The 10,559-nt window shown below is 43.3% G+C and overlaps 1 protein-coding gene across 2 annotated transcripts in view; it reads left to right on the top strand.

Moving 5' to 3' along the window:
* The window catches only part of LOC138947413 (sialin-like), a 54,675-nt gene that overhangs the window by 36,974 nt on the left and 7,142 nt on the right, over positions 1-10,559 (top strand). For both annotated transcript variants that reach the window (XM_070318875.1, XM_070318876.1), the window contains 8 exons: positions 449-765; positions 2,125-2,358; positions 3,857-3,944; positions 4,352-4,447; positions 5,607-5,743; positions 6,540-6,689; positions 8,939-9,071; positions 9,531-9,772. In XM_070318875.1, the coding sequence (XP_070174976.1) occupies positions 449-765; positions 2,125-2,358; positions 3,857-3,944; positions 4,352-4,447; positions 5,607-5,743; positions 6,540-6,689; positions 8,939-9,071; positions 9,531-9,772 (1,397 nt within the window). The remainder of the gene's footprint in view (positions 1-448; positions 766-2,124; positions 2,359-3,856; positions 3,945-4,351; positions 4,448-5,606; positions 5,744-6,539; positions 6,690-8,938; positions 9,072-9,530; positions 9,773-10,559) is intronic.

Below are 10,559 nucleotides of genomic sequence, written 5' to 3'. Positions count from 1 at the left end.
TTTAATTTTTTAATTATATATAATTGTGTGTCTATGCGTCCCAAGGACAGATTGTAAGAAAAGGCGTAGCCTTAAAACTTAATCCTTGTTAAATAAAGTTCAATTCAATTCAATTCTCTCTCTCATTCTCTCTCCCTCTCCCCCTCTCTCTCTGTCTCTCCCTGTCTCTCTCTCTCTCTCTCTCTCTCTCTCACTCTCTCTCTCACTCTCTGTCTCTGTCTCTCTCTCTCTCTCCCCTCTCTCTCTCTCCCCCTCTCTTTCTCTCCCTCTTTCTCTCTTTCTCACTCTCTCTCTCTCTCCCCCACTCTCCCCCCTCTCTCCCCCTCTCTCTCTCTCTTTCTCTGCCACCCCCTTATCCCCCCCTCTCATCCCCCCTCTCTTCCCCCCTCTCTTCCCCCCTCTCTTCATCCCTAACCAAATCCTAACAGCTTTTCTAAAATCCTCTCAGTACCGTGGTGGACGTCTCAACGATTCCTGCTCTCCATCATCTGTTTCTTCGGCTTCGTGGTTCTCTACGCTCAGCGTGTCAACCTTAGCATCGCTATCGTGATGATGGTGGACCACGAGTATCTCGCAGACGTCGCCAGGAACAAGTCCGCTCTGGAAGCAGCTCTAGCACTCAACGGTTCTGGAGGAGGGGCAAGGGTCAGTTACAACGGCAACGAGACTGGAGGCAACGTCAGCTTGTGGTACGGGTCCACCACAATGACATCATTGACTGATGACAATGAAAAGTGTCCAGAGGCGGAGAGTGCTTCTAAATTTGTGAGTTTTGTTTATTTCAAACTAACATTGATTGATTGATAGTTTTTGGGGTGAGGTTTTGGGAATGTACCCCCGCCCCAAACAAAAATGGATCGATTGATTGATTGATTTATTCATTGATTCATTGATTGATGAGTGGGGGTTTACTATGAATTAAACACATTTATATTGATCTTTTGATTGATTGATTGTTGAATTTATTTGATATGATATGAGATGATTTCATAATTAAGATATTATATATAATGTTAAAGCAAATATGATTAATATCAGGGGGAAAGCCTGTCGGTCGCCTATCGATCACTGATGCGATTTTTTAATTTTTTTTTTATGTCATGTTTTCTATAAAAAGGCAAGTTTCACTTAGTCAAGAAGCGACAGTGACCGATCCTGAGGTACATAATTGTTGTTATCCTGCAACTGCATTTTATTGTCCTTTTTTTATGCAGAGGGGCGAGTTTCTGTGGGACATGAAGCTGCAAGGGCTGATCCTGAGGGCGTTTTTCTGGGGCTACATGATTCTGCAAGAATACTATATACTGTTTTATTTGTTTACCAAAGAGGCGAGTTCCTGTGGGACAAGAAGTTACTGGGACTGATCCTGCGGGCTTTTTTCTGTGGGACAAGAAGTTACAGGGACTGCTCCTGGATGCGTTTTTTTGATCCTGCAATTTTTCACAAATGTTTTCCAGAGAGGCGAGTTCCTGTGGGACAAGAAGTTACAGGGACTGATCCTGCGGGCTTTTTCTGTGGGACAAGAAGTTACAGGGACTGCTCCTGGATGCGTTTTTCTGATCCTGCAATTTTCCAAAAAAATTTCTTCAGAGAGGAGGTGTTCCTGTGGGACAAGATGTTAAAGGGACTGCTCCTGGATGCGTTTTTCTGATCCTGCAATTTTTCCATTTTTGTTCTCCAGAGAGGCGAGTTCCTGTGGGACAAGAAGTTACAGGGACTGCTCCTGGATGCGTTTTTCTGATCCTGCAATTTTTCAAATTTTTTTTCTCCAGAGAGGCGAGTTCCTGTGGGACAAGAAGTTACAGGGACTGCTCCTGGATGCGTTTTTCTGATCCTGCAATTTTTCCATTTTTGTTCTCCAGAGAGGCGAGTTCCTGTGGGACAAGAAGTTACAGGGACTGCTTCTGGATGCGTTTTTCTGATCGTGCAATTTTTCTTTTTTTTTCTCCAGAGAGGCGAGTTCCTGTGGGACAAGAAGTTACAGGGAGTGCTCCTGGATGCGTTTTTCTGATCCTGCAATTTTTTAATTTTTTCCAAGAGGCGAGTTCCTGTGGGACAAGAAGTTACAGGGACTGCTCCTGGATGCGTTTTTCTGATCCTGCAATTTTTCAAATTTTTTTCCAGAGAGGCGAGTTCCTGTGGGACAAGAAGTTACAGGGACTGCTCCTGGGGGCGTTTTTCTGGGGCTACATGATTCTGCAAGTGGTGGGCGGGACAGTGAGCGAGCGGTTTGGCGCCAAGCGGGTCATCGCTATCGGCATGTTCCCTGTGGCCATCCTCAACCTGCTGTCACCCGTGTGTGCACGTGCTAACCCTTATCTCTTCCTCGTCGTCAGGGTGCTCGTTGGCCTGGGGGAGGTCAGTGCTCATACTTTATTTTTGGGGGGAATGTATAGTATTGGTGGGAGAGTTGGCTTAATTTGACTATATTTGATTTCATTTTACCATGTGTGTGTTAGTGTGTGTTAGTGTGTGTGTGTGTTAGAGTGTGTGTTAGTGTGTGTGTGTGTGTGTGTGTGTGTGTGTGTGTGTGTGTGAGAGATAGAGAAAGAGATAGAGAGAGAGCTAGAGCACTGTGACGGCGAGTGTGGGTTGGATGGTAGTCTTTTGTATGCGAGCTTCTATGGCTGAATGAATCGCCCAAAAAATAAAACGTTGCCAGTTGTTTCTGCATAAAAACGTGCAATATGTGCGCTATTCTCGCAAAATAGTCTTGCTTATGGGTGCTGGTAAAATACAGTGGAACCCTCATTAAGCACCTCTCAAAACCCTGTGAAAACTAAAACTGGTACATAGAAGTCCAGATTAGAACCTTTAGTCCGGGTTTATCTATAAAAAAACGCTCGCGCTGGACCCGAGTACTCTTCAGACTGGCTCGCTCCCCCAGTATGAAAGTTTTTGTCTTGTGCACGTGGATAAAAAATTTTTTTTTATTTTTTATTTTTTATTTATTTTACACAATTAAAAAAAAAATATTAGAGTAAAATAAAACATTAAAACGTTCATAATAAACAATAGTAAACAAGAATTTAACACAAAAAAACACAAAAAACATAGACCGCCCATGCCGGGAATCGAACCCGGATCACTTTGGCCATAGGCGGACGTGCTACGACAACTTTACTAGAGTTGTGCGCCTTGAATCACTGTGTGTCCCTGTCGCTCTCTCTCGTTTTCTCTCTCTTTCAGTCTCACCGAGACCAAACACTGCATTGTAGTTTCTTTGCCGAGACCAAATCCCCACCCGCTGGCTGGCTTGCAAATCGTTTAGCATGCGATACGCATGCTTTTCTCGTGTTCGGCGGTTCTTTTTGCTGAACTGCCTCCCACCGCCAAAACTCCCACCGTTAAGAGTCGTTTTTGTGATTTATTTCGCATTATTTTAGGTCCCAGGTAACATTATGAAGTTTTAATACGATCAATCGGACCTATTATCAAGTTAGTGTATCAACTTTTGAACGAACTGCGCCCAGTAGTTTCCCAGCAATAAGCTGTTAAGTCGAGACAGACAGACAGACAGATACACACACACACACACACACACACACACACACACACACACACACACACACACACACACACACACACACACACACACACACACACACACACACACACACACACACACAATTAAAGTCTGCTGGACCCTAGTACTGCGTACTCGGGGATAACCTTCAATGCAGTTTATCCTGGACTAAAGTCTCTAAACTCGACTCCTGCATCCCGGTCCAGGTTTTTAAAGAGGAAGCAGCCCTAAAATAGAGGTGAATCTTATATGTGAAAATGTGAGTGAAGCCTTGAAGTGGAGGGTCTTAATAGGGGGTTCCACTGTATTCACGATATTTCAATGACTCAGGGTGTGATGTACCCTGCGGCCCAGGCCTTGTGGGCGAGATGGGCACCGCCCAACGAAAGGAGCCGTCTCATCGGATTTTCCTATGCAGGTAACTATCGCCTGTATACATTTTATTGTGGCAGTGTCATTATCAATTTATTTATTTTGGTGAGTTTTTGAATTATTTCATTATTAAGTTTAGTGATTATTTATTTATTTAGTGTTTTTTTGTCGTGATTTAATTATTGATTCAGTAAAATGCATTATTTCATTTATCTATTAGTAAAGTCATTCACCGTCTAGAGAATATTGTTCTGTTGGTCCCGCAGAAAGGAAAACAAGAAGTCGTGAGATTGCATTCCCAGCAGAGCACCGAGTCAAATCATATCCACGACTATTTATTTCCTTGTTATCAGTTGACATAATTTCCCCCTCAAGTACCCTAAGAATGATTGATACGGAAAGCCAATGTATTATGACGCCACTTTGCAACTGAATAGTGTTTGTATTTCTCAGGGGGACAATTTGGCAACGCCATCATTTTCCCTATCGGCGGCTATCTGTGTGCCTACGGCTTCGATGGAGGCTGGCCCTCAGTGTTCTACGTTATTGGTAAGTTTATGACGTCATTGGTGAGTTTACGTCATAGTTGTAAAGATAGGATGTGATTTTGATTAATAGTCTGTGTTGTGTGTTTGTGCTGGCGTGAAGCTTAATTAGTTTGCGTCATTATCTAAAGGAGGATAGTATCTTTGACGATGATTCGCTGTTTGATATTTACCCTACCTCTCTCTCACTTTCTCTGTCTATCTGTATGTTTGTCCCTCTCTCTCTCTCTTCCTCTCTCTCTCTCTCTCTCTCTCTCTCTCTCTCTCTCTCTCTCTCTCTCTCTCTCTCTCTGTCTATCTGTCTATCTGTATGTTTCTCTCTCTGTCTCTCTCTCTCTCTCTCTAGTCCTCTCTCTCTCTCTAGTCCTCTCTCTCTCTCTAGTCCTCTCTCTCTCTCTCTAGTCCTCTCTCTCTCTCTCTTCTTCTTTCTCTCTCTAGTCCTCTCTCTCTCTCTTCCTCTCTCTCTCTTTAGTCCTCTCTCTCTCTCTCTCTCTTCCTCTCTCTCTCTCTTGTCCTCTCTCTCTCTCTAGTCCTCTCTCTCTCTCTCTCTCTCTTCCTCTCTCTCTCTCTAGTCCTCTCTCTCTCTCTAGTCCTCTCTCTCTCTCTCTCTCTAGTCCTCTCTCTCTCTCTCTCTCTCTCTTCCTCTCTCTCTCTCTCTCTCTCTCTCTCTCTCTCTCTCTCTCTCTCTCTCTCTTTCTCCCACACAGACATGGACCTTCGTTAATATGTGTGTGTGTGTGTGTGTGTGTGTGTGTGTGTCTGTGTGTCTGTGTGTGTGTGTGTATGTGTGTGTGTGTGTGTATGTGTGTGTGTGTGTGTATGTGTGTGTGTGTGTCTCTGTGTGTCTGTGTGTGTCTGTGTGTGTCTGTGTGTGTCTGTGTGTGTCTCTGTGTGTGTGTGTGTGTATGTGTGTGTGTGTGTGTGTGTGTGTGTATGTGTGTGTGTGTGTGTGTGTGTGTGTGTGTGTCTGTGTGTGTGTGTGTCTGTGTCTGTGTCTCTGTGTCTCTGTGTCTCTGTGTGTCTGTGTCTCTGTGTGTCTGTGTCTCTGTGTCTCTGTGTCTCTGTGTCTCTAGCTCTGTGTAAGAAGGTCTTTCATAAGCAAAACTTTATGTTAGTCCCAGCTTATATTGAAACGTTATGTTAAAAAATGTTGTTTATTTCAGGTACCGTAGGATTTATCTGGTGTATACTGTGGGTGATCTTTGCGTCGGACAGTCCGGAACAGAACCGCTTCATTTCCGACATCGAGAAGAAGTACATCCAGTTCTCTATCGGCGAACGGTCTCATGCCATATCCAAAGTGAGTGGCTGACTTTCCAAAGCCTTCTGTGATTGAGCTCGTAGTGGACTGCGCAAAGACCTCGCAAAGTCTTTTTACCTAAAATTCTGTGTCAAAACTTCGTGCAGGATATTTGAGGTTGACAGTCGCTTGTTCATTCCAGTGCTTGTTATTCTCTCAGGTGCCAGGAGACAGGTTCCGCATAACTCTCGCTAGTCTTACTCTATTGCACATGTCGTACGCATTTGGAGTCCTTACGTCCCGTTGTTTCTCAGATCGAAACACTGCTGTTTACAATCTGGGCTGTGCCACTGAAAAATATCCTCATATTTTTGTGCTCAGTCTACCTGTCACGAAACTGGTTGGTCCGGTGTCAGAATAATGTGACTGGGTGAGACATGAAGCCTGTGCTTCGACTTCTGTCTTGTGTGTGGCGCACGTTAACTGTCAAAGCAGCACCGCCTGATATGGCCCTTCGTGGTGGACTGGGCCGTTAAGCAAACAAACAAACAAACAAACAAACCTGTCACGAAGATATACAGTACTTGGGACCAATGACGGTGTCCATTCATTGTAGGTGTCCGTTCACGTGATGGAAGTTTTTGCTTAAATGCAGCATTGGCCGTCCGACTCAAAAGAAGACATGCACTCACCAAAATTGCTTTGATAACATACACATGACTGTATTATACCTTTAAAATTAATGCACTTGCTACTACAAAAGAAACTCTTCCCTCCCTCAACTTTTTGTGCTCAGTGTATCTCAATGAAGTGCCTGTCACTTTGCTGTGATTCCTGTATGTCTTGCTTGTTCCAGAGAAGATCGACGCCATGGAAGGCTATTTTCACGTCACGTGGTATGTGGGCTATCATCGTGGCTCACATGTGTGGAAACTACGGGGCTTACATGTTGCTGACACAGATACCCACCTACATGAAGGAGGTGCTTAAGTTTGACATCAAGGCGGTAAGTTGTTCTTCATCAAATCAAATAGACCGGCACGGTTGGCCGAGTGGTAAGGCGTCCGCCCCGTGATCGGGAGGTCGTGGGTTCGAACCCCGGCCGGGTCATACCTAAGACTTTAAAATTGGCAATCTAGTGGCTGCTCCGCCTGGCGTCTGGCATTATGGGGTTAGTGCTAGGACTGGTTGGTCCGGTGTCAGAATAATGTGACTGGGTGAGACATGAAGCCTGTGCTGCGACTTCTGTCTTGTGTGTGGCGCACGTTATATGTCAAAGCAGCACCGCCCTGATATGGCCCTTCGTGGTCGGCTGGGCGTTAAGCAAACAAACGAACAAACATCAAATCAAATCAAATCAAATTAACTTTATTATCTCACATGGATAAATGGCAGTGGTGGTGCATGTAACATAAAGACACACAAAAGACCACAACATTAATATTATATTTAAATATATGTGATAATAAATAATAATAATGGACATTTATTAATCGCCCCTTCTCACAAGAGCTCACGGCGATTTACATATTAATTTCTGCCGTGTGAGATGGAATTTTTTACACAATACATCACGCATTCACATCGGCCAGTAAATCTCAAGCCATTGCGGCGAATATTTACTTTTTACGGCCTGTTATTCCAAGTCACACGGGTATTTGGTGGACAATTTTTATCTATGCCTATACAATTTTGCCAGGAAAGACCCTTTTGTCAATCGTGGGATCTTTAACGTGCACACCCCAATGTACTGATTAATAACATTCTCCCCATTGAACGCCTCTCTGCATACAAATCTCTCGCTGTTAAGAATTAAGGCAGAGATGTTAAAGAGTCATACACAATAAAGGAAAGGATATGATTATGGTGAATGGAACCATTTTGTTAAAGAAGTATCACAATTCTCACTTTCATGTGTAATCTTGGGACATTGTTCAATGTATCCTACATACGCGACAGAGACCACCCATTAGATAACTTTAAACCATATACTCACACGTGTGTAAATCATGTAAATGAGGTCGTGTCAAGCTAGTCTGGCAGGGACCTAATTTTCCACTGCGAACTTGGATTGTTGCATCAATTTAATTTGTATTTACGTTTGATTTCACAGAGTCGCATAGGGCTTTTTATTGGCCGGAATTCGTAAGAGCTGTGTCCTCTGGTTGTCAGAAAAAAGAAGCTTTCCTTGTAAAGTCTGCGAAAAAAAAATTTCTTTCCTTTTTTCCTTTTTTCCTTTAGTCAAGTTTTGACTAAATGTTTTAACGTAGAGGGGGGAATCGAGACGAGGGTGTGGTGTATGTGTGTGTGTGTGTGTGTGTGTGTGTGTGTGTGTGTGTGTCTGTGTGTCTGTCTGTCTGTCTGTGTGTCTGTGCGTGTGTGTGTGTGTAGAGCGATTCAGACTAAACTACTGGACCAATCTTTATGAAATTTTACATGAGAGTTCCTGGGAATGATATCCCCGGACGTTTTTTTCTTTTTTTCGATAAATGTCTTTGATGACGTCATATCCGGCTTTTTGTAAAAGTTGAGGCGGCACTGTCACACCCCCATTTTTCAATCAAATTGATTGAAATTTTGGCCAAGCAATCTTCGACGAAGGCCGGACTTCGGTATTGCATTTCAGCTTGGTGGCTTAAAAATTAATTAATGACTTTGGTCATTAAAAATCTGAAAATTGTAAATAAAAATATTTTTTTATAAAACGATCCAAATTTACGTTCATCTTATTCTTTATCATGTTCTGATTCCAAAACCATATAAATATGTTATAAATTATTTGGATTAAAAACAAGCTTTGAAAATTAAAAATATAAAAATTATGATCAAAATTAAATTTCCGAAATCGATTTCAAAACAATTTCATCTTATTCCTTGTCGGTTCCTGATTCCAAAAACATATAGATATGATATGTTTGGATTAAAAACACGCTCAGAAAGTTAAAACGAAGAGAGGTACAGTAAAGCGTGCTATAAAGCACAGCGCAACCGCTACCGCGCCAAACAGGCTCGTCACTTTCACTGCCTTTTGCACTAGCGGCGGACTACGTTCAGTTTCATTCTGTGAGTTCCACAGCTTGACTAAATGTAGTAATTTCGCCTTACGCGACTTGTTTCCTTATTTTGTTGTTGGATTTTTGTTGTTGAGGGTCAATCGAGTTTTAAAGTCGGGGGAAAAAGTAGGGTCGGATGGAGAATCAGAAACATTTATTTTTATTTCTTATTTTTGTTATTTTGCCCTGTATTTTGTTTCAGAACGGCGTGTTCTCCATGCTCCCCTACCTGACGTTCTGGTTCTTCATCACGGTGTCCGGCATGATCGCTGACTGTCTCATCTCCAAGGAGATTCTCTCCGTCGCCTGGACACGAAAGCTCATGGCGTCCATTGGTCAGTGAGAGAGAGATAGACAGACAGACAGAGACAGACAGAGACAGACAGACAGACCGACCGATAGATAGATAGAGAGACAGAGACAGAGACAGAGACAGACAGACCGATAGAGCGAGCGAGAGAGAGAGAGAGAGAGAGAGAGAGAGAGAGAGAGAGAGAGAGAGAGAGAGAGAGAGAGAGAGAGAGAGAGAGAGAGAGAGAGAGAGAGAGAGCGAGCTAGCTAGCTGTGGGTGGGGGGGATTCTCTCTGTCGCCTGGACGCGAAAGCTCGTGGCATTCATTGGTCAGTACATGCACTGCTTGCTAACTTACTTACTTAGCTCTTTCAGTTCAAACAAGATTTTATCCCAGTAAATCAAACAGTAGTAATGAGAATAGAGGGCCAAGAGGAGACGTCTTGGTTTGCCTAATCGGTGTCGTGTGTCTTTAAGGCATGTTTGTTGTGAATGTCTTACAGGTACAATAGGACCAGGATGCTTTCTGATCGCGACGGGATTCATGAAGTGTACGCAGCAGATGGAAGCCGTGGTCATGCTGGTCTTTGCCGTGGGGCTGTGTGGTTTCCACTTCTCTGGATACTTTATCAACCACGGTGACATCGCCCCAGCCTATGCTGGCACCATGTTCGGCATTTCCAACACTGCCGCTACCATCCCTGGCATCCTGGCTCCCTTTGTCGTGTCCGCGCTCACACCTCACGTGAGTATGTCATAGGCTGGGCTCCCCCGAACGCGGCGTATGGCTGCCTAATGGCGGAGTAAAAAGGGGCATACACGTAGTATCCCACTCGTGCAAAAAACACGAGTGTACGTCGGAGTTTCAGCCCATCAACGCAGAAGAAGGAGAAGATAGGCTGGGAGAAAAGACCGTGTGTTCGATAGATGAGTTTTTTTTTGGACTGAATCTTACATAAATCCAAAAACAAAAAGACTGCCAACGTTCCAAAATTCAGAATAAAAAAACCAAGCAAGTTATGTTATAGGAACGTTTCATTGTGACAAAACAACACGATACAACACAGGTTCATGTGGTATTTGTTTGTTTGTAAGTCCTGGGGAAGCCATTTTATGTGAAGAAAGTGCTGTCCTTGTATTGGTGAGTACAGATTATTTAGTTTTTTCAACTTAAAAAACAAAAAACAAAACAAACAATAAACCTACAAAACATAACAATTAGACCAAAACTGAGGAAATCGTTTCCAGGGAAGACAACCATCTTGCTGCAGATTAACAGGGGAATATACTGCGATTGTTTCCCTTGTCAGAGTATTGATGTTTTGATGATAGCAAAAACATGCCTTATACGTATTTTGGCATTCAAGGGGCTACAACCACTTGCTGTCGGGTTATAGCTGTGTGCCATTTTGTGACATGCATGTTCAGTCCTTTAAATGATTATAACGTATAACCCTTTAGACAAAATGTTTGATAACTTTTCCACGAAATATCGTGCAAATGTGTTTGACCTACCATATGGACATTGACAT

Source organism: Littorina saxatilis, linkage group LG14 (genome assembly GCF_037325665.1).
Source record: "Littorina saxatilis isolate snail1 linkage group LG14, US_GU_Lsax_2.0, whole genome shotgun sequence".
Classification (NCBI taxonomy): Eukaryota; Metazoa; Mollusca; class Gastropoda; order Littorinimorpha; family Littorinidae; genus Littorina; species Littorina saxatilis.
This window is presented reverse-complemented; position numbering and strand designations above follow the sequence as displayed.